The following is a 27160-nucleotide window of genomic DNA, read 5'->3' as shown; positions in this document are numbered from 1 at the left end:
CGTGATCTCATCTATGAACAGGATATCTAAGGGTATCAAAAGCTGTCTCTAAGATGCTGCCAAGACCGAGCATCTAATCATGTCGATGCCTTGTCGTCCACCTTCTCCCATTCGCTATCTGTACTTAGTTCGCTGTAATCGTCGTTCCTGCGCTTGTGAAGCTGCGTTGCACTGGGTGAGAGGAATTGGTGCGAGCCCGTGGCCACCGCAGCCCCGGATTGCGAAGGCTTATGAACCATTTCCGCGTCCGAACCTTCCGTGGACAGGCTGATCGAGCTCCCTGTATATCCCGACAACTTCGACCGGGGAGAATCCGACCCCTCTGCCGCCACTCTCCTTTTCGAGACACGTGGTGATGCGTCCAGCTCAGTCTCGGTCTCTGTCTCGGTATGCGTGTCATCGCCCGCGTCCTCCCCATCGTCATGCTCGCCTTTCAACGCCTGCTCCTCGCGCTGCTTTCGCTTCTGCTCCTCTTCTTTCGCTCGTTCTACTGCGAGTTCGCGCGCGAACCAGTTGATCGCCCACCACAGTCCACCAGAGATGGTACTTAGAGCAACGAAGTGCCAGCTTCGAGTTGCGATGAGAAGGACAAGGAGGAGGGTCTGAAGGGTGGCGAAGGTGACATTCGTAGCGATGAGGAGCGATGGTGTTGGGCCGGGGGTGAAGATGGAGTTCCAGAGATTCTCCATGAATTCGGCCATGGTCTTAAAGGTCTTAGGAGCGGATATCAGGCCTTTCGCTCGCTAATAGTCGAAGTCCGGAGTTGAGACCAAAGCTATCTTGACTGCCGTATGGATCTGGGAAGGTCTAAGACGTTCAGCACCTGTGAGCCACCGAAAAACACAGGGATAGAATCTTACGTAGACTATAAGCAAAGAACCCACTGTAGTAGTTATCCAACTAGCGCTGGGTGCCAAATATGCAGACGTCACGGATAGATATATGGAGGACACTTCCGCACTACAAGGACATCATAATAGTAGTTTGTTGCTGCTCTCTAGCGTGTATAGTACTGAGGCTTTTCTGGCAGAAGCGATGAGCTTATGAGTAGCAAGGTAGGGCAGATAGCGCAGGAATACGTTTAATACCGCCAAACATAATACCTGTCGTCTATCTCTCTTCAAGTCTTCATACGTTACCACCACTGTAGGCATTCATCAAAAGTGTTTGTCTGCCACGTGATTCGATCTGACGATCCAGCCGGCAAATCCTCGGGGATTTAGTCATCACAGCAACCACCCCGACCTCACATCAATCGTCAATTTATCTTCCTCCAGGTATATCAAACTACAAACCAACATCATGCTCGCATCATGTCATCTTGTCCTACATGCAGTGCAAGAAATATTGAACAAGCCGCCCGTTATGTATGCGGCTGGGCCAATTCCCCATCTTTTTGCCGAGATGAGCGGTCCGGAGATAGGGCCCTTGCTTGATTCCGCGGTTCCAGCTAATATGGCCGCGTGCTCGTAGGCGATACCTGATACGACCTCCGGACCCCTTCGACCTAGCTGTGCAATTGGAAGCTTGTATCTCATAGGCTTTAAGCCATGACGTACATCTACAGGTTACACTGAAATACGCAGCATAGAGCGCCGGCGCCGCAGGTGGTATTTCGTATTATACCCGTTGTGATGCCTTTCCTCGGCATGGCATTATTATATCCGTACCTCAAATGATCAGTATTAAGTCTTAGTGATTCTATCAGTTATCAGTCCAATTGCCCTCAAGTTTTCTATCATACCTATCTTCAATCTCATCAATACCTCTAATAATCAGTATTCAAGGCTCGGAGATCCCTTACCAGTTCATTAGCCTCAGATTTTACATCTTCATCATTCTCCGTAACAATGAGCAGCAACCGTAAATTCGACGTTGAAAAGGAGATCGCACAGCAATCTGGCCGGACTTTCTTCATCACAGGAGGCACGCCTTAATCAATCCTTTTAGATCCCAGTACCTTGACTAACATAACTATCTTACAGGGACGGCTGGTCTTGGAGCGCAACACGTCCGCGAGCTTGCAAAGAAGAACGCGGCCCACATCTACTTCAGCGGCCGCAATGCAAAGAGAGCCAGCGAGATCACCGAGTCCATCTCGAAGGAGAGCCCCAATACGAAGCTAACCTTCGTGCAATGCGACCTTGCCGATCTGGCATCTATCAAGGACGCCATCCCCAAGGCCAACATCCAGCATCTGGACGTCCTGGTATGCAATGCCGGCATCATGTGCGCACCAGCCGCGCTTACCAAGGACGGGTATGAGATCCAGTTCGGCACCAACCACATTGGCCACGCTCTCATCATCAAATTTCTCCTCCCCTGCCTACTCCAAACTGCCGACCAGCCGAACTCCGACATCCGGATCGTGACGCTCACGTCGACGGGCTTCAAACTTCGTCCGTCGGCAGGTATCGAGTTCGACAACCTGCGGACCTTACAGAAGCGGATCTCTGGCTCCTGGATTCGATACGGGCAGAGCAAGCTGGCGAACATCCTGTACGCCGACGAGATAGCGCGGCGGTATCCGCAGATCCTGTCCGTCGCAATCCACCCGGGTGTCGTCAAAACGAACTTGGTCAATGATCTCCCGCTCGCGCATAGAGCGTTTGTCCATGTGATGACGTATTTCGTACAGCTAGAGTTGCACGAAGGAGTGTATAACCAGCTGTGGGCATCGGCAGCGGACAAAGGGAAGATGACGAGTGGGGAGATGTATGTGCCGTTTGGGGTGTCGTCGAAGGAGAAGGTGGGGGATAAGCTTGCGAATGATAAAGAGCTAGCGAAGAAGTTGTGGGACTGGACGGAGAAGGAGTTGGAAGTGTACTGATGGAACGATATACCCGAGTATGGGTTCATGCGCTTTCGGAGGGCTTTCTCCTGTCGTTTGAGGACTGCTAATGGCGATGTCGGTATCGCGTCCATGGGAATTTGTTCTTTGCCAACAAAGCGCAGATTATATGATACCCTAACTTTTCACATGTTATACAATAAGCAATGTAATATATTCTCTCTTCATGGTGTTCATTGGTCCCGAAACTAAATGCTCCCATCCCGACTCAATTCCCCACTACTTCTCCCGTCATCTTCATCCTCAAAGCCAAAAACCGACCTCCCAACCATAAACACCCCTTCACACCACTCCGCAAACGCCGCCGGCTCCCAATTCTCATCCTCCCTCCGCTTCCCCTTCGTCCCCGCTCCAGTCGACTCCGCGGCTCCAGTCCCAGCATTGCCGCGTCTGCTATGCGACCCCCAGAACGCCTCGTACGTCGTTGTCACCTGCTCCATCACCGCCGCGACGAGCATCTCCTTCGTCCGCACATCCCCAATATACTCGTCCAGCTTCTGCCGGAGGAACGGAACCCCTTGCGCCACCGCCGCCTTCACCCTCGCAGTCTCCGATGTCCCGCTATTCGCCTCCACATGCCCGTTCTGGCCGTTCGCCGCATCGTCTTTCGCCTTCGCCGAGTTCGACTTCGCGGGTTTCGCGCTAACGGGGGGCTCGACGGTGCGACCCCCTTCTCGAATCGGGCCCGTCATCCTCCCCGCGATGCTCTCGACGAACGCCCCGATGGCCACGCGCAGCGCCTCGTCGACCTCGCCCTTCGCGTCATGGTAGTCGCGCACGACGCGCGGCATGAGGCGGCCGAGCTGGCCGGCCATGACAGCGCGGACGAGCTTCCCGGGCATGCTGAGCCAGTCGCTGCCCCAGAAGGTGCTGGTGAGGCCGGAGAAGTCGAAGTTGACTTCGGGCGGGGCTTGGGCGAAGCCAGTTTCAAGGTCGAAGGCGGCGATGTGTTGTTTGAGGAGGAGGAGGTGCTTGATGGTGAAGAGGTTGGCGTCGGTGGGAGAGGAGCGGGGGATGATGAGGTTGCTGGCGCGAAGGATAGAGTGAGTTGTTTGGTGGAGGATTTGGTGGGCAAGATCATCGAAGACGGTAGACTATAGATGGTTAGTGGCGTTGAGGAGGAGAAAACAAGGGGGCGCACATTGACAAGCCGGTATATTCGACCCAGGAGCCAAATCGCTCTGCGTAGAGTTGGGTACCAGTCCTTGGATGATGGTTCGAACTTCAGGGTTGACTCAATCCCGTCCTCTTCTCCAATCGTCGGCGTTTCTGCTGGTTTGGATGGATCTTTGGCCTCCCGCCGGCCTGAGAGGGCAGGCGCCTTGTTTCCATTAGTAGCACTCGCCCGAATCCGGTTCCGAGCAGGGTAATCTAGGTCTTCAGGTTTGGGCTTGAAGTGCTCGATGTCCGTTCGTAATATTCCCATCGCAAGGAAAACCAGTCTCGTTTGCGCGTCCTCGAGGGCAGGATGGATCAACGATGCGAAATCCAACCGAGCCGAGATTGGTGACTGCAGATCATCTTCATCCTCCTCCATGTACCGCGATTGTATCAACGTACATAGCTCACATAGCTTCAATATCTGCGTTTCGTGGATGATTCGTGGTCGCAGATGATCATACATCGGCTCGCACATCGCATCCAAGAAATCGTAGAGCGCATGGTCCGAGTCAAACCATTCCTGCCAAAGATCGTATTCATCCATGCAGATGCCCCGAATGTAGCTGATGGAGCTCCGCGAGAAAGTGACCAGATCCTTCGCGGTGCTTGGCGCCATGGCGATTTCGGACATTTTCTTCGATACAATCGGAAGGATCAGGCGACCGCGTGTGGTGGAATAGCTTTGAAACATCTCGTTCATCAAGCTTTGGTACTCTGGTTCCGCATCCGGTGCTGCATCCTTGGGGAGGATTGCTCGCTTCTGGATTTCGAGACCAACCTTGCGTAGGTCGGGGGCACCGACGCGGAATTTAGCGTACAAGAGCGCCGACATGGTCGTGTCGTTGAGCTGTCGGTCGGCAATACGTTTGGACACGTCTGCAGCGATCTCGCGAAGAGAATTGGTGAAATGCACGCGAATAAGGGTGAGAGCTCTGGTTAATAGCTGCTTATACCGCGATCCATAGGTCGAGGCTTCCTTTTGGTTAGGCTAAATGGGAGTCAGTAATGATATAATCTCCTTGGAGGTTCCATGTACGTACATGAGATTGCATGTACTCAATGCAACGGTCCAAATCACCCAGCATATCCGAGAATTCTTTTTGCCGGACCCGGTTGGCGGCACCCGGGGCATTCAATCTCCGTGTGATCGGTTCGAGGTAGGTATAGTATTCCAGGTTTTCGGCGATTTGGTCTGCAAGCTGGAGGTTTGATTTCTGCTCGGATAGCAACCCTTCGCATTGCTTCCGGAAGGCACTTGTTTGCTTCTCCACGGAACTAAACGAGCTCGACAGCTGACGTAGGAGGTCGAGGGATGAGGTGGTTTGAGAGGCTAGATATTCCAGATGCGACTCTGCTAGACGGAGCTGATCCAGATATAGCCTCCAAGGGAGTTAGCGAATGGCTTGGATAACTCGACCACCATTTGCTGGTCACATACTGGTATTGCGGGAAGCTCTTCTTCTCAATTGACGGCATGATGCCCGAGTACCATCTCTCGAAGTCGATATCGGTCTTCAAAGCTTGTCGAAGCTTCCGCTTTTCATCCTCCTTTTCCTTCTTCAAGTGTGCTCGCACGATATCATAGAAGTCACTATACGACTTCGCTCTGCGGGCCACCGTCGCCTGAGGTGGACATATCTCGACCGGCGGGTCCAAGGCAGTGCTTAGATCAGGTTGATTGGCGACCTCATTCTCCGGCAGTGCTTCTTCCTATTATCATACGGAGCTTAGTATACGATGAACGGGTGAATCGGTGGGAATACGTGGCTCACACTAGGTTGCTGAAGGAGCGTTGGTCGTCGACGATGGGTCTTCTTCTGGCTTTCGGGCTGCCAGGATGTCTTCTGAGTGAAGGCATTATACCAAGACTCATCGTACATTTCGGGCGGCTTTAAGAGACGTGAAGGGTGGTTTGTCTGATAGGTCTTGGTGGCATTTTAATCGAAGTCCCTTAATCGAACTGAAGCACCACAAGGGATCTTGAATGCCAAGACTCCGGGGAACTTTCGTCCCGCTATGGCAATTTTGGTAAAGTGACGTTCATGACTTTAGATTTATATTATCTTTCTCACACTTCCTCTATCTTTTTTCAATTCTATTTGATCTTCCCAATTTCTTTCGATGTGCTACTAGCTGGTTTTGACTTGATTCTAATGAACGGGTTGGAAAAGTCCATTTGACCCGGACTTGGCCAATGGTTGTCAACATGCTCAATACACGAGCGCAATGTCTGCGCTATGCGACTCGACAATTACAGGCGACATGCGAGAAACGGTCTCAATATTCGCGAGGGTTCGGACGAAGATATATCTCAACTAATAGTTCCCGAGCTTCCCAACGGCACTTCACGTCCCCGTTCTATCTTCTAGTAGCTGCTGGTCTCGGAGCAGGGACCGTCCATCTGGTATCCGGACCGCTGAGCTTCCCGTCTGCGCACGCGGAAGCGGCGGAAAAGGATGAGGAGCCTGTCCTCGAGTTTGAGAAGCCGAGACGGAAGGGACAAACAAAAGAGGAGACTCGGGACCTCCTGAGCTCGCAACATGTTCAGGTTAAGAAGAGCTTGGAGAATCCAGGAGTGTATGCATGGGGATCCAACAGCGGTCACGTCACGGCTCCCGACTCCGACGAGAAGTTCATCAAGACACCCCGACGCCTTTCGTTCTTTGACGGCATGCTCCTGCGCGACCTGAAGCTCGACCGAACCTTTGGCGCCGCCATCGACGAGAATGGCGACCTGCTCCAATGGGGCCAAGGCTTCTCGGAGCACCACGACCCCATCAAGACGCTACGAGGCAAGAACCTTAAATCCCTCGCCATCTCCCGCGACCGCATCGTCGCCCTCGGCACCAACGGTGCCGTCTACTCCATCCCCATCTCCGCCAAACTGCAAACGCCCACCGAACCCGGCTGGTTCAGCTGGCGCCGCACACCTTCCATCGCCTACCGCCAACTCACTCCCCCTAACCTAGGCTGGACCGAAAAATTCACCGCCATTGCCTCCGGTCTCGACCACCTCCTCCTCCTCACCTCCTCCGGCCGCGTCTTCTCCGCCCCCACCTCCCCCACCACCTTCCCCAGCCGTGGCCAACTCGGCCTTTCCGGCCCACTCTCCCGCATCTCCCATCCCGACTCTACCTCCCATTGCCACGAGCTTACCACCCTCCGCGGCTTCCCCATCGCCCAAATCGCCGCCGGCGACTACCACTCCCTCGTCCGTGACCGCGACGGCCGCGTCTTCTCCTTCGGCGACAACTCTCTCGGCCAACTCGGCCTCGACCTCCCCTCCACCACCGCCTCCTACATCGATGTGCCCTCACTCATCCCCATCCACCGCCTCTACACCAATTCCACCCCCAAAGTTACCGCCATCGCCGCCGGCGGCTCGAACAGCTACTTCGCCGTCGACGCCACTCCCACCGCCCCCTCCCCCACCGGCCACCGCGACACCGCTGGCGGTACCGCGGAGCTTGTCCAGCAGCAACTCCAGCCCCCGACGCCGACGCGCCGGCTCGGTCCCGCAGGTGTGATCGCGGACACGTGGTCGTGTGGCAGCGGGATCTACGGGACGTTAGGCAACGGGCGGTGGACGCACCTGCAGAGCGCGCCGACGAAGATCCCGGCGCTGAGCGGACTGTACGAGTGGTCCGAGGCGGCGAACCAGATCGTGCCGATCCGGGTGGGGCGGGTGAGCGTGGGGAGTACGCACGTGGCGACGGTGATGGGGAACGAGACGAGCATGCGGGCGGGAGAGGCGAAGTGGGGGGCGGATGTGCTGTTTTTTGGGGGCAATGAGTTTTATCAGCTAGGGACGGGAAAGAGGAATAATGTGGCGGCGCCAGTGTATATTGGGAGTTTGGAGGGAGAGGGGGAGGAGGGGGAAGAGAATCGGTTGCAGCTCACGCCGAGGGCAAGGGTAAGGGTTGGAGGGAGGTGGGTGGATGTGGAGCAGAGGGTGGAGTGCGGAAGGGGGGTGACGGCGGTGTATTCTGGGGTGTGATGGGATAGAGATTATTTGGTAACTCCACTCAATCAAGTTAGCTATTTAAGTTGCTTGCGCTGATGATCGTCCGTCGCCTATCCGAGGCTTATCAAATCACTTCCTTCATGAGATTCTTCATATAATTACCTAGGGAGAGTATTTCTACAACCTCACCCTTATTTACAGAAAGGGATACTCATAACTCATAAGGTTGAGAGATAGGGTAGGCACCACTTTGGAGTGGAAGGCAGACATTCATCTATCCTTTCTTATGGTCCATCATACATACACGAAGGAAAGGATTGTTCGTATTCCAAGCTACGCTAGGCGAGCTATTCGTGTTCGTTAAACTCAACCTCATCAAGCAATCGTCCACCTCTCTCTCTCTAACACCCCCTACACCCCTTTTTGTATCTCCACGCAGCCTGAATGAATGCAAACCCAACCAGAAAGGTGCCAAGACATATAATAAAATCTCCAGTACCGTCACTGATGATGGTATCCTCCCCACCATCCCCGCACTCCCAAATACGAGAATTACGAGGCCGCGCCCTCGACGAAATGTTCGAGGGGAATCTGAACGAGTCTAACAACTTATTTCTCCAGGCGATTGAACTTGCTGAACACGTCCTCGATGACGACGACGACGACAAATCAGCCGCGCAGCTCATGCTGGCTACCAACTACCGAGAGCAGGACCGTCACGGGGAAGCTGAGCCAATCGATCGGGATGTTCTGGCACGACAACAACGTACCCTGGGTGAGAACGACGTAAACACTCTCACCACCATGGAGAATCTCGCATTCGATCTGAAAGGTCAAGGACGCATAGAGGAAGGCGCCTAACTCTAGGAGAAGGTAGTCCTGGGCTGGATGGAGATACCTGGCGTGAGTTCCAACACTACGATGACCAGGCTCAGTAATTTGGCAAATTTCTATACGGCCCAGCGACGATATCAAGAGGCGGTGGGGCTGCATGAGAAAATCCTGGAATGGAGGATCCAGGAGCTGGGCAGGGAACATTCTCTCACCATTGCGTCGATGGATTTACTTGGGATTGCGTATCGGGGACTTGGTCAGTTGGACCGGGCAGTGCAGTTGCAGGAGGTGGCGGCAGAAACGGCCAAGGCTCAGCTGGGGGAAATGAATCCAACAACCATTAAGTGCATTCTGAACCTCGCCCATACCTATAAGGCGCTCGACGACCAAGGCCAGGAAGGAGCAGAACAACATGAGGGGGTGGAGAAGGCAATTCGGATTCTGGAAGAGGCTTTACAGGTGTTTCGGAATGCCCGAGATGAAGATTCGCTTTCCGTGGCAATTATGAACAACTTGGCCGTCGCATACATGAACATCGGTCGGCTACAGAATGCTAAGTTGCAGCTTCAGTCCTGCCATGCGTGGAATGAGAAAACGTTGGGAGACGACCATCCGAATACGCTGCTCACTCGCGAGAACCTGAACTTGGTCTTAGAGAAATTGGGGGAAAACAGTGATTGATGTTGGTAGTGCGGACGGATTTTCGTATAGCATTTCCTGTATGAGAATAAGATGCCTTTTTCGTTTTTTAGGAGATGATGCTGGAATGGAAATCTTCATGGAGTGGAAGGAACACAATCACAAAACATGAAACGAAGACGTCCCGCAAGCAACAGACACAGCTCTGTACAAAGCCTGGGTCGAGACGTCCATCGCGTCGATCCCCTCCACCAGAGGAGCCCGCTCCTCTAACTGACTCAGCTCACGAAGAATATTGGTACATCCACACTGCAGGCTTCCACTCCCTGGATTCAGGATTTCCTTGGGAGTATTGAACGGATGCACATGTTCGTAGCCAGGACACGCCAAGACACACCTGGAGCTTGGTATCAAGTCTCGGGTAACTATTCTTTTGAAAGGAGAAGCCATGCTGTGAAGATTTCATGTATTTTGCTTGGCAGGTAAGGATTTGGAGGCCTAATAGTCCAACAAGACTGAGCTGAAAGACGGGCCTTTTGAGTAACATGGTGGAGGCGTAACAACTCGAGTGAATGTATAGCTTTTAGAATAAGAAGTACACATCTGAGCAAATGAATAACAACTAAAGATGATATTCAGACCCGATTGAGAACAACTGCTGGGGAGAGAAAGCGATTGGGAGCCACAATCCACCCCATCGAGTCTTATGGTACAGAACCATCAACCATGTATCGTCAATTGTAGCCGACATCGCGAAAAAACATCGCTACTTACGGAATATATTCACCTTGTCACATTGAGGGTGCGGTCTCCCTAATTCTGCCGTGAGAATCTCATACCTTGCATGTTATGTATCTTCCTCCAACATTTGTAGAGTTCTAGCTCCACTGCCCGCATAAACAATAGCAAGGAGCATTTCGCGGTGGGATACGTTGTGCCAACAGGATTCGGTCGTAAATTGAAAATTGTTCTTCCAGTACAAACCCCATAGAGGAAGAGAGGCACCACGCCGCAAAACGAAATTGAAGATGTTAGCATCTGTGGGACATATATATTGAATAGCAATCAATTGTATAGTTGTTCCTCTCAATCGACCTCTATGGATTGCGGCGCAGCTTCGGGCGTATTCCGTATTCATCCATAGACCATAGCTTGACCAATGGATTCTGGTTGCTCCCAAAAATCACTATGTCGAGACCGGTAGAAGTTAGAACATAAGCAAAGGAGATCCTGGGTGGTTCGTGTAAAACGGAGTATAAAACAGATGGATGAAATGGCTGAGAGAGTGTTGATGGGAGGGAGCCCTGGGGGTGTTGACACCAAGGACGGATGGACGGATACCAGGACCCAGTTCACCAGGTCACCAGTGGTGGTTACAGGTCATCTGAGATGGTCTGTGTGCTCAGCTGAGAGCACGTGTCCACGTGATCTGAAACCGGATAATATATATCTTTCTCATCTGAGCTCTAGCCCCCCATTGCCCCTCATAAAAAACATTCTAAAGATCAACAACCAGAAATATATTACGAATATATTCCCGATAAATGAGTCAATTTCCTTCAGTCAGATTTTCTACCTCGTGGTCGACAATAGACGATGTCGAAGGCGACGTTTATCCCGAACTTGATTCAGACACTTTTACAGAAGATTCGGTGCGCTTGGTTTTCTAATATTTTCTGAATATTATACTAATATATTAGTCGCGTCCCTCTCTCCCGCCTGAAGATGATCCTATTATAATCTCTGATTACCAAAGTCATGAGATTATAGTAAGAAAGGTAATACATGCTCCATGTCTACCTGACTATCCAGATACATCTGATGATGGCGTGGCGTATATCGTGAATTTATCAGGAATCAACTTGGTGAATCGACCGAATCAGCTTGATACGGTATGAACTTAATATATATTCCGAATATATTACTAATATTTTACAGGTTCAATATTCATCTGCGCTCAAGTGGTCGAAACATGAATCCAAAGCTCGAATACTCGATAATGTAAGATGCTACCGTATCAGTTATCGATGCACAGGAGTCAAGGCGTGCGAGTTTCTCGCGCCTGAGCTCTATGAAATGCATCATACTAGTGTTCAAGAGCCCGACTGGACGAGAGTACAAGAAATTCGTCAGGAACATAAGATTTCAAGTGTTAAGCGGAACGCAAACAGGTGATAATGAATTCTGAATACATTTAGAATATATTCCTGGTTTATTAACGATAGTAGCTTCTTTCAATCCATACAAGCTGTATTTGCAAAAGAAAAAGCATGTAAGGATATACAGGATTATTCCTGTAATCCTCATATCTTTCAAAGCAACCAGGTGGTAGGTCATTCCAGGGTTTTCGCTTCTTTATTGTATTCCGAATAAATTCTAACATACTTAGACTGTTTCTGGAGTTCCTAATTTCTACGTTGCTTGTAGAAATTCTACGCCAGGATCAAATCATTTCATGAAACTGGTACCAGGACAACTCTACCCTGAGATCGAGTTTCTACAGACCGTCTTCAATAGCGGAGTACAAGATACTACGTCCGAGGTCTGTACTATACTAAAGCAGCAGAATAGTCGAGCGAAAACATGTGGTATGAATATTATTAGAACACATTCCGAATATCTTCTAAATATTTTAGGCGTGGATCATACCCAGGGTCAAGGGAAACTTGTGTCTTTGCCTTGCCAGGTCCTTTTTACCGTCTTCCAACCACTCGATATGGATAGAACTCCATATCTAGTATGGGTATCAAGTGGAACGCATAGTCATCCTCCACCACCACCAACGAGAACACCGCAGCAGTACCTTGAGCAAATCCTTCAGGTCATTCAGAGAATCAATAACCCTTCACTCACACTTGGTAAGATCTTACAAAACTATTTCGAATACATTACTAATATTTTACTTTCACAGCCGGCCTTCTGAAGCATCCGCAAATGCGAGCCTTCTGTACCCAATATCAAGGGACTTCTCTGCCTGATGTTCATAGGAGCTTTACAAACCTTGATAAAGTAAGCGCATTGCTTCAGAAGCAAAGACTCCTATCATATCCATTAGGAGAGTCCGTTGCTGCGGTCGAGCACGAGTACTCAAAGCAAGGAGGAAAACCTGACCAGGTAGCACGCTGTGAAACTATTATGAATTTATTATTGCTAATATAAATCAGTATATTCAAGAATGTTTTTTCGATGGAGAGAATCTCCTTATTGCCTGTTTCTTCAAAGAGCAGGCGGAGGCTCTTCTTAATAGAGAATCATTTGAAATTGATATGGGATTTCAGCGGGTTCGCGAGAGTTCGATCAACGAGATTGTACTCGCGGCGTTTGTCCCCGAACTTGAGAAGAGTATAAAATATTCGGAACATATTCGTAATATATTCTAACGTTTATAGCGTTTACCTTCGCGCGGATTTTCGTCAACGGTAAAAGTAGCCTCTGCTATCAAAAGGCATTTCAAGCCCTCTTTACTTTAATCTCTTCTCGGCTAGAACGAGAAGTCTGTTGGCAATATCTCCATGGGAGAGGATTCGGTACTGTTGTCGTCGATATGGAACTTGGTCAACTTGAAGGTTCGAAATATATTCGGAAGCTATTCAAAAAGTATTACTAATATATTAGGGTTTGGGCAATATCTTGCGACTCTTGATTCCGAATCCCGTTCCTGGGAGTGGCAGGTTCAGAATACGGTAATCTTCTGTCAAATCCACTTTCAACGGTCTATTGATCGCGCCGCCGGGACATCAAATCGTTCAACAACATCAATACATTCAAGAATGGGAGAGTTAGCCCGCTGTCGATCTGAAGAAGACTACTATGATCTTTGTGAAGAGCTTATGAGTAAGTAATTGTATTCATAATGTATATTGAATATATTCTAAAACATTTAGGTCACCCAGAGTCCTCCGCAAAAGTCCGAGAGTGGGCAAAGCACAAGAAGAGAGCTGTGATTGCGTCTGGAATTAATAAGTACTGCTCCTTGATTCCGCCTCAATTGTGGGATCGAACCCGAAATCATACGAACGCTGTCCAGCAGACTCATTTTAAGAGTAATTCATTTAGGCGTAAGCTACCTCTGATGAGAGCAATATATTAGTAAGAGATTCTGAATATTTTAGGAATATATTACTAACTCCAAAAGCGCTCTCCTTCTCGATCAGTATGATTTAAAAAGACGAGATAATCGACAAGAATACGGTATGCCCCATACGTATCGTAATATGTCTCTATCTCAGAGATATCAGGAGGTTATACGTCGTGATCGTAAGTTTGATTACTTTATGACTAACTAACTAGTTATTCATTTTGTTATAGTTAGTTGATCAATATTTTAGGATCTCGGCGACGACGACGTTGGGACGACGACCTTGACTCAACAGTATCATCCCAGGAATCAGCTCCTATCCGTAGACGACTATCTCGATCAACATCTACTTCAACGGAACGGAATCGTAGAAGTTCACTCAGGTATAGATTCACTCGGAATATATTCGGAATATTTTACTAATATATTACAGACCTCCCTCTCTTCGTCAAGTTGCCACGCAGCAATCTATTCGTCAGACACATGAGGTTCGAGAATCGCAGCTTCAGCAACAGGAAAGAGAGTTACAGCTAGAAGAGAGGCGGATTGAGCTAGAATTGAAGAAAGAGACGCTCCGCGCAAAGAAACTTGAGAATGATCAGAAAGAGCAAGAACTCTACCTAGGTCTGGGACGTAGGGAATAGAATCAGAATAGTTTCAGAATCGATTCAAAAAGGCTGGTGAGATTTGTCCCAAACATTTTGAGATTTTCCCCCAATATGATATGAGATTTGTCCCTAACGCCAGTAACAATAGAAATTAATCGCCCAATTTAATCTAGCGCATAATTTCCCAAAGCAGTCTCGCGACGCGTTCGCAACGCGTTCGCAACGCATTATAAGACCTTCTACTCCTTGGTAACCTTTCGAGGTCTCATTCAGATTATCAATACCAGAATAACTACTTACTATAATTGAGTACCTGTCGGTCTATGACAAGCACCAAGTATGGAGGATATTATACCCCCTCCGGATTGTCTTTACACCTCCTATGAAGAAGCCTATAACGCTCTTAAGAGCCATGGCATGCAGCATGGCTACGACTTCGTAGTCAAACAGAGCTACCCTCACAAAACCAATAACTATCAAAACACGATATTACTACCACTGCGATCGATTCAAAACGTATCAGTCAAAAGCAAGGACTCTGAGCACAAGTACTTTCGCAACAGGATGTCCCTTTTGTGAGATAAATAGCGGTTTCGCTCAATCAGGTGATTAATGCAGCGACACGGTGGGAAAACCCCGTTAGATTCCAAAAGAGCGTAGATAAATTGAACTTGATCCTGAAGAGCCAGATCCTACGAAAACAGGCTGTTCCTGCAGCTATTTTATATGGTTTAAAATGGTGATCTATTCCCTAAAAAGGGAAAGAATAGGGTTATCGAATCGAATACGGAATGAAGCCGTGGGGAAACGCCAAGAAACACAGATATTCTGTGACAAACAGGTGGCTGGAACCGGTCACGTGTCTCGCCGATATCGTAGTACTGCCAAATGATTCGGAGATTAAAGTACATACTAATGATGCCCAATTTTGTTAACTAACTACTAACTCGAACACGCTTAACTTAGAGCTCTGGGTGCAATACTCTCGTTTATGGGGGTCGGCGGGTCACCAATGTGCCGAGTGCTCAACTTATTGGTCTTCCTTCCTAGTGTTTGCGCGGAACGTCTTACTATGGATAGATCATGTCACAGGAAAATTACCTTAGCTATATCTGCCCTTCTACTAGCCTCCTAGTAGGGGCGTCCCTTTTTGGGGATTTAGCTTAGTTGGTTACATTTGACAGATCAGGGATCCTAACTAGTTATAACTAATTACTTCAGTTCTAATTTGGCATAAGCTCAACCAAAAGAGGTTACACTAAGATGGCGCAGGATCAAAAATAGCCTTTGCTTCAAGCAATCCGAAACGAACGTGGAGGTCCCTGAATCATTGGATCATTGAGACGTTTAAAGACCAAAACGGATCAAATTGGAAGTTTCATGACTTTTCCAGAAGATTGAATGCTTTCATGTATATCGGAGGAGGGCGTTACGGAAAACCACTTTAGATGCTTCCGAATGCGAAAGCAAATTATGTTGCCGTCTCTTATCCTTGGCGTCCATCTCCAGGCGAAAATATCTCCAAAGAGGTATACTCACTCGAGAGAGGGGAACGCACTAAGGTTCGCAATATTGTTACTAACGGGATCATAGATTTCATCGAAAACACCGGAGAGATGATACCTTTTTAGGTCGACCATCTTTCCATCAACCAAAACGATGAAACCAAGTTAAAATCTGCCGTCAATTCAATGGATTTCGTATATAAGAACTGTCGGTACGCTGGTAGGTTCCTTGCGGCTAATATCCAAACCTAACAAGAGATGAATCTCCTTGCGCGTTTCATGAACGGTGACTTTGCCCGACAGCAAACCTCAAAGTTCAGGTTGCTAGACCTCTTATTTTTCATCGTTAGTGATCAATTCTGGGAAAGAGCTTGGATATTTCGAGAAGATTACGAGTGTGGGATGAAAATGAGGCTCATCCGTCATAACCCCGGTCTCCAAAGCCTACTTATATTGGGACGCTCCCTCAGGATGCTAAGGTCCGAGCAGTTGATTTTAAAGAAAGGGGCACCAAATTCTGCTTAGCAGAGAGTATCTCAAACACCCAAGGATCAATACCCTTGGTGAAGGGCGGTGTAATACCATTCTCCGGAAGCCACACAAATACTCCGTGCTTCACGACTATGGTTATGATGGCTATGGGAACCCAAGCCAAAAACCTGTGACGATCCGTATCCTGAGAGACTTGAGCAGTCGTGGCATCCAGTCCCGAAAAGATTCTTTTCCAATTACTACCAATGTTTGTGGGTATGGCTGCCGCATCGGTACCAAAGACAACCCATTTTCATGTGTCAGTCTGGGCCTCGACTCAACATCTGCTAAATGGAGAAATTATCAGAAACGATATATAGGGTCATACTGAAAACTGCGTCTCCGATTTCTTGGCAGACTAAATCCTGGATATAGATGTTCCTGCTTCCCAGGGTAGAAGAGCATGGACCTTTATCAAGCATTGCCGACTCTCTGTTATTGGAGTGGCGCTGTGCTCTTATTTCCAATTTCAGGGACGAACTTGGTGGAAACGAGCAGATGTTGGATCTTTACCGCGATCAAGTCGCATTCGATGGCCCTGAATGGGCCCCCTCGTGGTTTATGTAAAATTCAGGACAGTTTTTCTCTGCATGTCATACCTGGAGCAGGGAAAGTGTTGTAAAAAGCCGAGTTTTGCAGCATCAGTCAGTTCAGTGGAAGAGCGATGGTGAATGACGCTAGTCCCATTCCGGTGTAGCGTCAGCTTCCCCCTCCACGGGGAGACGCTACAATAACTGGAAGGCATATTCAATTGTAGCGAGGTTTACTTGATACTTCCAAAGCCGTGCAGTTGATACTACATACATGAGAACGAGCCAGCTTATAGATAATCCAGCAGGAGTGGAACAGAGGGACAGCTCCCAATGGCTGGCGTTCTACCACTCGTGTGTTTGCCTTCGTCCGCCGTCCTTTCCTGCCGAGACCCGTCGACACCAGGGCATGTAATATTATGATCTAATATTATGGTCTTCGGAAACAACCGAAGAATGAATCCGTCTTGCCGTGGTACATCATCTTGCCACGTTATTAGTAGATGAAATTGTTGATCAGGCCGAGATGACTCGGGCGAATGCATCAGCTCAGGCCGATAATTGGCGAATTAAACGATACCATATCCGCGTTCTTGAAGACTCTATACAAGTGGAGCTTCTTAACAGCCATTCCTGTTCTCTGATCGCGCTTTACTCTATAGCCGGTACAACCTATTTCGAACCATCTTATTCCATCAAATAATATTAGCATACACAGGACAGCTACTATTGCTTCGAATTCTTCCGTCCATGTACGTAATGGTAATGAAGAAGAGGGAAAAGGTGAAGACAAGATTCGACGTAGATTAGGGTGTACTGTCTACCAGCTTTGTATCTCAATAATTAGTCCAAAAGTCAAATTGGAATGCTATTGCAATCAGCGATTTTCACTCAGCCGTACACTTGGAAGTCGATTCGTTTGAAGATTACATCCTATTTGTTGGTATGTTCAATAATAGGAACTATCCTGTAGATAAGCCCCTGCTTTGGAACCACAGATGTATTGTAATGTCTATCCAGGAGAGGAAGCATCGCTATGATATGAAGGGATTTTTTCAAGAAATGTTTCGACATCAACAGGAGATGGTGATCAAAGCGATATCGTTTGGAACCAATGAATGACGTTGATTCCTACGGGTAAGGTTAATCGAGTTCTTGTCAGACAGTCTGTAGTTCCACTTTGCTGCACGGGCTGGCGCTTTCATGCGGACAAGTGAGTTCGATATATCAGACGTTGAGTCTCAATGTGCAAATCGGAAGTCGAGTCGTCGACTTGCAGTATCCGTAGTATTGTATGTGTAGTCAATGCGCTCCTAAGGTGATAGTCAGCACTCGGCACGAAGTCTTGACTTGAATAGACAGCATCCAGGAAGCCAGACCCGGAATACGCACCTCAGGAGTCATCGCATTCCATTTGCGATCACGAATTTTATTCTTCGTGACGTAGTATACTTTTGCGAAGAGAAACAGACATATGCTCAGTACGTTGATTCCAATCAAGACTTGGTTGCCTCGCCTATACAACGGCTTGTCATCGTCACGATAGATGTTCGACGAGATGATGCCGCCAAGTTGGACATTCACTGGTACGGAGTCGTTAGGTCAGGTGGTACTTGAAGCCGAAAGGGACGTAGCTTACTATTGAATAGTGCGGCAGATACGCTACGAGAGGCAACGTTGTTCGAGTTCCTCGACACCCAGGCCCTACAAATGCCGAAAGTCATCAGCTCCAGTCGCGAGTTTGCACCTATTTAACAGTGGGGGATATTAAATGGCTCTTACACGTTAATAGCATGGCAATATGGATAGCTTAGCAACGTCACAAGTAGACCATATGTTGCCCATTGTTGTTTCATAAGACCAGGCCAAAATCTGAGAGCAATGATGCAAGGAAGGGTCCATACATCCTGTAGCATGGCGAGATAAGCGCGTTGATTAATTCTTTCGCTTAACCAGGTAACGCTCAGAAGAGTGATCATATGAGTCACTGAAGATGGGATGGTAAGAAGGTTGGTGTTGAACTAAATATATTAGCTGGTAGAACGTCAGTGAGGGAGAATATGTACCGTGCTGAACCCAAGATTCCGAAGAATTTGCGTAAGATAGGCAGCAGGTGGCGCTGCTGGAACATAGCAGATAAGGCCGATCATATAAAGCTTGATCCACAGTTAGCATCCGCTGGTGTCCCGGTGAAGGAGATACTTACCGGCCAGAGATCATAATCTTTCAGTGCAGACCATAGTCGACTTGGGGTAATTGCCTGTCGATTATGCATATCTCCTATTACAATAGATCAGTCTCGGCTCCCCTCGAAATATAGGTTTAAGTCACCTTTGCGGGGATCGTCTCGTAGCACTCTGTTCACTACTATGGTAAGTTCGCGATCAGTAAACCATCCCTTAGGTCGAAACCACGTCTTAGTCTGGGCCGCAGATGCCGGCATTAAGAAGAAAGACACAATGCCAATAGCAAGTGTCATCGCTCCTTCAATTAAGAAGATCCACCTAAAATCGTGTCAATCATCATCCAAGAATGAAGCAAATGGAACTCTACCTCCAGCCTGCAAGACCATGGTGGCCTTCGAGATGGAAGATTCCATAGGCAAGCAGCGAAGCAATGATACCCGTGATGCTCAAGGCTGTCCAGAAGAAACTCAACCTGATAGGGAGCTCCCGGCTGGTGTAGAAGTAGGAGAGCCAAAGTACCAGATCCGGAATAAAGCCGCCCTAAATTTGATCCAATCAGTAGGGAAGCGTTATAGAAACCAGCTAATGTACCTCAAGCATTCCAAGCAGAGAACGAGTTGCAAGAAATTCGGGTTTGCCTTGAAGCCCCGCTTGTGCCATAGCGACGATGGACCATAAAACCATTTGGGTAGGAATCCAGCGGTCTGGGCCAAACTTTTTTGAGATTAATTGAGAGGGTAACTCGGCCAAGAGGAACGACACCTTAAACACGATATTTCCAAGATTGTAATCTAATGCTCTAAGTCAGATATCATTTGAAAGGCAAGGGTTGGCCTACCCACCGTTTGTATTAAGGTGAAGATCCGTTAAGAAAGTTCCCGAAACGGCTTGACTAAGATTTCCACGATCAATCTGTAGACTGAAGAACATGATACATGCCCATAAGCAAACTATTATAAATAATAGTCAGTCGAATCCCTAGATACGTAGGTAGTGTACATACCATGCCAGTCGAGTCTCCTAACAATCTTCCGCTCCTCTTCTTCTGTCCATGTAGCAGCCGCGTCGAAGATATGTCGACACTCGTATTTTGCTTCCTCATAGACACCAATGAAGTAGTCTCGAACCTGGGGATCCGCAAAGGGATTGGCCGAATTGTCCAAATCATCATCTCCAGTGCGCACGATAGCTCCGTCCTTGGTGATAATGTTGCCTTTTGCTGTCACCAGCTTTGCATCGTCCAAGACAACTTTCGTCACCGTAGGTCCTACGGCAATCTGTTCGAACGATGGTCTAGAACTATCGTCCGACCTCTCTTCCGACCTCTCTTCCGATTTGTCCTTGTGGGGTTGGTCTGTCATGCTGTTGTAGAGCAGGTAGGAATAGGGGTCTGTTCCAATTTTTCTAAGTAGATGGATCAGGGTAAGAAAAGAAGGATAAAATGCGCTTCTCGAAATTTTCACAGCGTTAATGAGGCTCTATAAACACTGATGTAGCAACGATAGTAAGCAACGTGTACCCCCATCTTCCTTCCGACGAGAACTTGAAATGACATAACATTTATTGCAAATATGAGGTGATTGATAGGTTTTCAGCACCCATTTCCCCGAGATGCAGATCAAATTCCATCTCTTCTATCGTCTCATTGATGCATAATACTTAAGAAATGATGCGCTAGTATCGAACGCCGGAGTGATATGCTCTTTCTTCCTACGCACAGTAACTAGGAACAATATGACATCCGGAGTGAGTATGATGTGATCAATTAGCTTACTGAAGTCATGATCTACGATTATAGCCAAGGTCGTTCTCTTCTAAGTTCTACCTCTTCTACTATGCACGGGGGATATACGCATAACTAGTAGAAATGTACTCAGAAGATGAAGTCTGGGCCCCTGCGTTTGGTTGTCACAGTGCCAAGGTAATTTAGACAGGGGTATTATCTGGGCTTTCATCCACCGCAGAGGACCTCACTCTACAGGCAGTATTACCAGCCTGAATGCAGTGTGATGCGGCCTGCCCAGTCCAACCCCAGCTGGAATTACGCATGCAACTCGCGATGGTGAGCCACTCGGAAGGGGGTTTGAATCCCTGCACTGGATACCGGTTCATCTCCCAACCGTGCTGTTGAACCACTGATAACGGCCTAAGGCATGAAATTGCTCCTTAAGGCATGTACCTGTACGGTACGGTAGACAAACTCCAGTCCCTGCTGTGTCCAGCCCCATCACCACTTCAGCCTTCTCTGACACCGCAGAGTTATGATCCGACATCCTGATATTATTAAGAAGTCTACTTCACCTCATTACTTTCGAATTCTCTCCTTGATTTCACGTTATAGAGACCTTGCCGTATACCCTGAACGCGGAGCATATAGGGGAAAGATGGGTAATCATCCCCCACGACGCCTTGATTGTATCATTTCATGGTCGACATAACGCAATCTGCGTTCACAGTCCATCGATCCTTAATAGAATCAGCATTACAGCACTGGACCGCTTGCCAAGGACCAGGGGACAAATCGTTGAGACGATTATTTTAGTATGATGATGAGCTGATAAATGTCGTACACTTGGGATCGCTCTGTCTTAACTGTGAGTAGAAAGGGTTGGGATTCCTGCAATTCTCGAGGTGTCGATCGCGCAATTAAAGCATCCACCAGTTTAAAATATGCATCTATGCATCTATGCATCAGCAAGTACACCGAACAGTGTCTTCGGATAACTGGATCTGTAGTGTATGAGATTACGACCCTGCTCTGTCTTGGAAGACTTGCCAATTGGTCTGTTCAAATGAGGGAATCTTGTGCAACTCATACGCCATCGTGTTAAAGGATGACACCAAAGTTAGATGGTGAACCATTAGAGCAACCTGCGAGTCAATCCATAACGGGTTGTCAAATGACCATACTTTGAAACCCTATTGGTGCCGTTATATCCGATGTCGACGCATTATCATGTTGATTGTTTCGAAGGCTATGGAGTATTTATTCCAGGTAGCTCGTGACTTGGCTATTGATTGATAGAGGATCTAGGCTCGGCTATTCTTTTAATCCATTGCCAGAGACTGAGACCACCTAGATCATCGCCTTCTATTGACCAGAAAATGGCCACGGTCACATCTACCAAGCGGAAAATATTCCCATCTCCGTACAGGCCAATCCTCAACCCATTAAGGAGAAGCCCAGAGTTCGAAGGGCAATTGACGAAGAGGGTGATAGGGTCACAGCGAGTGTATATTGTCACACTCCAGTTGCTGTAGACGTGGACTAACGATAGCATAGTCCCCGCATTATCTGCCAATCTGGGACCATAGCCAGAAATACGAACCCCTCCAGCCATTCGAGCATATCGAGCACGGCAAAGGGGCGGATCCAGGCTTTAAGGACCTTCTAACTGAAGGCTCCAAGCTCCAGCATCTCACTCCCACCACGGGATCAGAGGTCACTGGGGTCCAGCTCAGCAAGCTCAGCGACGCTGGTAAAGACCAGCTCGCCTTGCTCGTTGCCCAGCGAAAGGTTGTCGCCTTCCGCGACTAGGACCTTACCGACCTCCCAATCCAGGACGCCCTCGACTTTGGAGGCTATTTCGGCCGTCATCACATCCATCCAACTAGCGGAAGCCCCGAGGGTTATCCTGAGCTCCATATGGTGCATCGAAATGGGAATTCGGGCGATTTGACTCATTATTGGCCAAACGGACTAGTAGTGTCTCATGGCACTCCGACGTCTCATACGAGAAGCAGCCACTAGGCACCACATTTTTATACGCCTTGGATGTTCCACAAGTTGGTGGTGACACTGCATTTGTCAACCAGGTCGAGGCGTACAATCGATTGTCGCCCCTCCTAAAGGATCGCTTGCATGGACTTAAGGCGGTCCATTCTGGAGTCGAACAATCCGAGTTTAGTAGGAAACTGGGTGGAGTAGTAAGACGAGAACCTATTACTTCGGAGCATCCTATCGTGCGCACTCACCCGGCAACTGGCCAGAAAGCCTTATATGTAAACAGCGTTTGTAAGTCATCATATACCACCGCTTAAGCCTTTGCTAATTACCATAAAGTTACCCGAAGTATCGTCGGGTTTAAGAACGAAGAGAGCGAGGCGCTCTTGAACTTCTTATACAACCATATTAGCCGTGGTATTGACTATCAGGCTCGCGTTAGGTGGGCTCCCGGGACTGTGGTTATTTGGGATGTTGGTTCAGCTCTATCAAGATCTAAGTGGTAACAGTGTGGCTAAGGTGAAGAATAGAACCGCGTAGCTTCGCACTCTGCTATCATCGATTGGACAACAGGGGAGCGACGACATTTGGCTCGCATTACCCCCAGGCCGAGGTACCTTTTGAGACTCCTTATGCTCCTGAGTCTCAGTAGAGCTCAGACTCATGAGGCGAGAAGGATTTTCCATTCCACGGAATCGAACTTTCAATTCCCGTTGAAGATGGAGCTCTGATTGGCATGGTGTCGCTGCAAAGGCCTTAAGGGCTGGATCGGCCTAATGGAACACAATCAACGCACATTTGAAATTGAATTGGGAGAGAGACTGATCTAAATAGAAATAAATAGATAGATTAATACGAACCCAGAAAACTAGACCAATTATAATGAAGTTAAAGTATCTCACACATTGCATCCTTATGCAATCTCCTATAGGATAATAATCACTGGTAGACATGGAGTGGATAAACAGGTTGTATAACGAAGACACCTTGGATCACTCAGTGACCAATTTGAACAGGTTGATTCGTTAGAATCAAGCTAAAAAGAAAGAAAGGAAAGAGGGAGAGGTAAGAAGAATGAGATAGAAATATCCGTGGTGGGTGGAATGCAAACATTCCACAGAAACCACCACAACATGGCCTCCTATCTGGAACCATCGCCATCGTGGGACTGTGACAAACGGAGCGTAAGACAGGAGCTTCACCCAATATACCTGAACAAGAGGCTACCTCCAAAGTCATAAGGCAGGCCTGGGCAGCATTTTCCAAAGACCCTACAGCGGGACTTCTCGAACTGGATTGGCCGATATGTGCGCCCAGCAGTAAGTTGATTGTCACGCGTACAGAACAAGCTCTGACCCTGACTCCAGAGGATACGTTACTCCGGATCGAATACAATAATCAATCCGGGTTGCACCCGGCAAAAGGCGATACATACGACGCTGGATGTAAATGGTAAGATCTTAGGCGATCTGGGAAAGAGCTTTCCAGGAGCGCTATGCTGAGCGAGAAGACGACGCGTTTGAATGGATAGGGCGAGACAAAACGATGTGTGTAGTTGACTTTGAAGAGAGCGTCCACCGAGAATGCACGATCATGTTGCCATTCAATGATACATTTAATTAAAGAGACCCTGACTGAATGATGGCACCAACCACAATGCTTTGACTGCAAAATCTTCTCACGGGAGAACCCGTAATTTTGACTTGGATTCGAGGATAATTAATAATGATGTATTCCATACGTTCGTAGGCAGCTTCATTTCTCTTCGGAGTTAGAAATGCTCGAAAAAGGAGATACAAATTCCCCAATCCGGAGATAAGGACGGGGGGAAGTTTGCCCGAGTCCGACGACGTACTACGTCGTATTTCAGCCTCCACACGTGAGCCGTCTAAATTCAGTCGTGTTCGGGACCGAGTCCGACCTACTCCGCTCACAGAATCAACTTTCTCCACCGTCAATGCCAGCGTAGAATAATAATAGTTGCGCCGTTGATCTTAAGCGCAGCACGGATAGATCAGTAAACCATGCGTACGTTTTCGGTTCAGGTCAATTGCTCATCTTGATAACGTCTCTTACGGGACAACCACGATGCCGACTCGTCCTAGAACGCGTTGCGGTGGGTAGAATACGGAATATAATTGCAATGCATAATATGTCTCTTACCAGTGCTTTCAGTCTTGCAAGCGGATCCGTCGTCTCAACTACTTCTATTTACTCTGAGCCACTGTTTTGACTATCTAAGCCAATCACTCAACCATCCTTCGTCTATCTTGCTGTTTCTCATGTCCGTGACTCTAACAAGCTCTCCCTCTAAAGAGGGGGTGGTAACCCCACCGAGCGATCTCGAAGGCGCTCAACCTCGAGAGAAATCGGATTTAGCACCGCACCCGCGGGAAAATATTTCCCAATGGCGATGGATCCTAACCATGATAGGAATCTATCTCGGAGGCCTCCTTTTCGGTACGTGGTCCTCAAGGGTGTGGTTTTGCTCGCTGACACACATAGGCTTGGATACTACGATCGCGGCCGCTGTCCAAGGACCGGTGTACGAAACACTGGGCGAAATTGAAAAATTGCCCTGGATCGGAATTGGTTTCCCAATGGGTTCAGTCGCAGTCATCCTTCTAGTCGGGACACTCTTTGCTCTGTTCGATATCAAAGTGTTGATCCTGAGCTTCATCTTCCTGTTCGAAGTTGGGAGCGCAATTTGCGGGGCGGCTCCAACCACTACCGCCCTGATTATTGGACGCGTCATCGCCGGTATAGGGGGCGCGGGGATGTATATCGGGTAATGAAGCCATGATGATCGGACATAGATCAGACACTGACACAGCCACCAGTGCCCTCAATTATATCTCTGCCTTCGCCACCCCATCCGAAGCTCCTCTTTATAATGCTTCGATTGGCTTGTCTTGGGGAGTAGGCGCCATCCTCGGCCCCGTCATTGGCGGAGCGTTTTCGGACAGTAGTGCAACATGGCGATGGGTTAGTTTGTTGTTCGAAAGCTCTATCCTCACTAACCGTGGTAGGCATTTTACATTAACTTGCCCCTCGCTGGGGTTTTGAGCCCAGTATACTTCTTCGCATTCCCGTCCAAAAACCCTCGGCCCATGGAGTCGGTCATGGCGAAGCTAAAACAGGTCGACTGGGTCGGTGCTATCCTCAATGCAGGCGTCTTTGTCCTATTCCAAGTCGTTCTCACATTTTCCGGCTCGACATATCCATGGAATTCCGGGTTCTCGATTGCGGTCTGGACTGTGTGGGGCGTGGTCCTCGTACTCTTCATCATCCAACAAGGCTGGACCATCTTCACCACGAAGGAGAATCGGATCTTTCCCGTCCATTTCCTCAAATCGAGAACCCTCGTCCTTCTATTCATAGCTACATCGGCGTGCGCTGCTAGTCCCATCACGATCTACTATATCCCTCTTTACTTCCAGTTCACGCGTGGCGACTCCGCACTCACGTCCGCTGTGCGACTGCTGCCCTTCATTTTCATCAATATCTTCTTTATGATGGTCTCTGGGGCACTCCTTCAAAAATTTGGCCGGTACGCGGCATTGTACTTCGCTGGCGGGGCGTTCATTCTGACTGGCGGTATATTACTATTCACTGCGGATCCTTCAACAAGCGTTGCACGGATATACGGTGCCGAAGTTCTCCTCGCCGCTGGTACGGGGCTGGCCTTCCAAAATGCGTACGCGGTCGCAGCAGTCAAGGTGGATGACAACGACAAGTACAATGCGATCAGATACATGAATGTCGCTCAACCCGGAGCAGCCTCGATAGGATTATCGATTGTAGGTTGTTTGTTTCAGAACCTAGGCTTTCTTGCCTTGAGGGATGCATTGGGCAGTTACGATTTACCCGAGGATGCTATTCGCTCCGCGCTGGCGGGCACCCAGTCTGCGGTCTTCAGATCCGGGAACGATGAACTTGCTCATCTCGCTATTAATACAGTGGCTGAAACTATTTCTCGGATATTTGGCGCCGTCGTCGCTGCTGGAGCGCTTTTAATGGTGACCGCGCTATTGATGCGATGGGAACGGCTGAACTTGGGTGCGAGAACTGCTGCCTAAATACAACATAACCGTGGCTCGGTTCAAACACGTCGGTAAAACGAAACCTAGAACGTTAGACTTATGACAATAGAGTGGGAAATAGACAAATCTTAGTTCAATACCAGATATCGTTGTGTACCTATACAAGATACTTTTTCTGATTACCACACTAGTTACTGTGCGAACTAATAAATATTGCTTCACTAGCCCTGGATTTCATTTCTTTCGAAAATGGCTCTTGAGGCGATTACGGTATCAAAGGACTTGAGGCATATCAGATCCTCGGCAGGAGTATTAGTAGACATACTGTCTGCACCCTTACTATAGACTATAGTATGAGTCGTATCTCTCTTTTGGTGGCGTTTTGGATTACACGCCTTTGAGACTTAGGCAGCGCATGGGATGTTTCAGTGCGATGACGGTACCTCATATATCTCATCGATTATTTTCTGTGGATCTCCTGCCTACCCCAGTAATATCGAACAACC

General features: G+C 48.4%; 10 protein-coding genes across 10 annotated transcripts; 6 read left to right on the top strand and 4 right to left on the bottom strand.

Annotated features, from left to right (window-relative positions):
- Window positions 1-11: 11 nt before the first annotated feature.
- On the bottom strand, window positions 12-856 carry P152DRAFT_68955 (Pkr1-domain-containing protein). The gene has a single exon (XM_033683172.1). The coding sequence runs from the start codon at window positions 699-701 to the stop codon at window positions 78-80; it is 624 nt and encodes a 207-aa protein (XP_033532945.1). The 5' UTR covers window positions 702-856; the 3' UTR covers window positions 12-77.
- Window positions 857-1694: 838 nt separating this feature from the next.
- Window positions 1695-2945, top strand: P152DRAFT_68945 (NAD(P)-binding protein). The gene is made up of 2 exons (XM_033683171.1): window positions 1695-1926; window positions 1986-2945. The coding sequence occupies exons 1-2, from the start codon at window positions 1851-1853 to the stop codon at window positions 2828-2830; spliced, it is 921 nt and encodes a 306-aa protein (XP_033532944.1). The 5' UTR covers window positions 1695-1850; the 3' UTR covers window positions 2831-2945.
- A 56-nt stretch (window positions 2946-3001) lies between these two features.
- Window positions 3002-5942, bottom strand: P152DRAFT_459710 (Sec34-domain-containing protein). The gene is made up of 5 exons (XM_033679739.1): window positions 5785-5942; window positions 5451-5722; window positions 5053-5392; window positions 3993-5000; window positions 3002-3945 (listed from the first exon to the last, which is right to left on the bottom strand). The coding sequence occupies exons 1-5, from the start codon at window positions 5890-5892 to the stop codon at window positions 3040-3042; spliced, it is 2634 nt and encodes an 877-aa protein (XP_033532943.1). The 5' UTR covers window positions 5893-5942; the 3' UTR covers window positions 3002-3039.
- A 276-nt stretch (window positions 5943-6218) lies between these two features.
- Window positions 6219-8009, top strand: P152DRAFT_438439 (RCC1/BLIP-II; the record flags this gene model as incomplete). The annotated part of the gene is made up of 2 exons (XM_033677610.1): window positions 6219-7467; window positions 7534-8009. 2 exons carry the CDS (start codon window positions 6219-6221, stop codon window positions 8007-8009), a joined length of 1725 nt encoding a protein of 574 aa, XP_033532942.1.
- Window positions 8010-8420: 411 nt separating this feature from the next.
- P152DRAFT_450446 (TPR-like protein) lies at window positions 8421-9491 on the top strand (the record flags this gene model as incomplete). The annotated part of the gene is made up of 2 exons (XM_033678172.1): window positions 8421-8808; window positions 8854-9491. 2 exons carry the CDS (start codon window positions 8421-8423, stop codon window positions 9489-9491), a joined length of 1026 nt encoding a protein of 341 aa, XP_033532941.1.
- A 602-nt stretch (window positions 9492-10093) lies between these two features.
- Window positions 10094-10600, bottom strand: P152DRAFT_68855 (uncharacterized protein). The gene is made up of 2 exons (XM_033683170.1): window positions 10224-10600; window positions 10094-10152 (listed from the first exon to the last, which is right to left on the bottom strand). The coding sequence occupies exon 1, from the start codon at window positions 10485-10487 to the stop codon at window positions 10263-10265; it is 225 nt and encodes a 74-aa protein (XP_033532940.1). The 5' UTR covers window positions 10488-10600; the 3' UTR covers window positions 10094-10152; window positions 10224-10262.
- A 1116-nt stretch (window positions 10601-11716) lies between these two features.
- Window positions 11717-14131, top strand: P152DRAFT_68557 (uncharacterized protein). Its single transcript, XM_033683169.1, has 12 exons — window positions 11717-11777; window positions 11839-12037; window positions 12086-12307; window positions 12361-12563; window positions 12614-12791; window positions 12839-13015; window positions 13065-13283; window positions 13334-13439; window positions 13506-13538; window positions 13585-13706; window positions 13762-13910; window positions 13961-14131. The coding sequence occupies exons 2-11, from the start codon at window positions 11905-11907 to the stop codon at window positions 13812-13814; spliced, it is 1446 nt and encodes a 481-aa protein (XP_033532939.1). The 5' UTR covers window positions 11717-11777; window positions 11839-11904; the 3' UTR covers window positions 13815-13910; window positions 13961-14131.
- Window positions 14132-17640: 3509 nt separating this feature from the next.
- Window positions 17641-20248, bottom strand: P152DRAFT_489684 (MFS general substrate transporter; the record flags this gene model as incomplete). The annotated part of the gene is made up of 12 exons (XM_033682143.1): window positions 17641-18014; window positions 18094-18284; window positions 18341-18405; window positions 18484-18722; window positions 18768-18857; window positions 18908-18981; window positions 19033-19205; window positions 19255-19427; window positions 19479-19678; window positions 19730-19837; window positions 19891-20083; window positions 20114-20248. 12 exons carry the CDS (start codon window positions 20246-20248, stop codon window positions 17943-17945), a joined length of 1713 nt encoding a protein of 570 aa, XP_033532938.1. The 3' UTR covers window positions 17641-17942.
- Window positions 20249-21721: 1473 nt separating this feature from the next.
- P152DRAFT_508229 (alpha-ketoglutarate-dependent taurine dioxygenase) lies at window positions 21722-23483 on the top strand (the record flags this gene model as incomplete). Its single annotated transcript, XM_033682575.1, has 8 exons — window positions 21722-21740; window positions 22017-22120; window positions 22171-22389; window positions 22426-22590; window positions 22632-22902; window positions 22951-23084; window positions 23142-23224; window positions 23261-23483. 8 exons carry the CDS (start codon window positions 21722-21724, stop codon window positions 23340-23342), a joined length of 1077 nt encoding a protein of 358 aa, XP_033532937.1. The 3' UTR covers window positions 23343-23483.
- A 1318-nt stretch (window positions 23484-24801) lies between these two features.
- Window positions 24802-26753, top strand: P152DRAFT_438436 (MFS general substrate transporter). Its single transcript, XM_033677609.1, has 4 exons — window positions 24802-25071; window positions 25117-25399; window positions 25452-25596; window positions 25641-26753. Exons 1-4 carry the CDS (start codon window positions 24894-24896, stop codon window positions 26688-26690), a joined length of 1656 nt encoding a protein of 551 aa, XP_033532936.1. The 5' UTR covers window positions 24802-24893; the 3' UTR covers window positions 26691-26753.
- The last annotated feature ends 407 nt before the right edge of the window (window positions 26754-27160 follow it).

The sequence above is a fragment of the Eremomyces bilateralis genome, assembly GCF_010015585.1.
Source record: "Eremomyces bilateralis CBS 781.70 unplaced genomic scaffold P152scaffold_14, whole genome shotgun sequence".
NCBI lineage: Eukaryota > Fungi > Ascomycota > Dothideomycetes > Eremomycetales > Eremomycetaceae > Eremomyces > Eremomyces bilateralis.
Note: the sequence above shows the minus strand (reverse complement) of the source record. Positions and strands in the feature narration are given on the sequence as shown.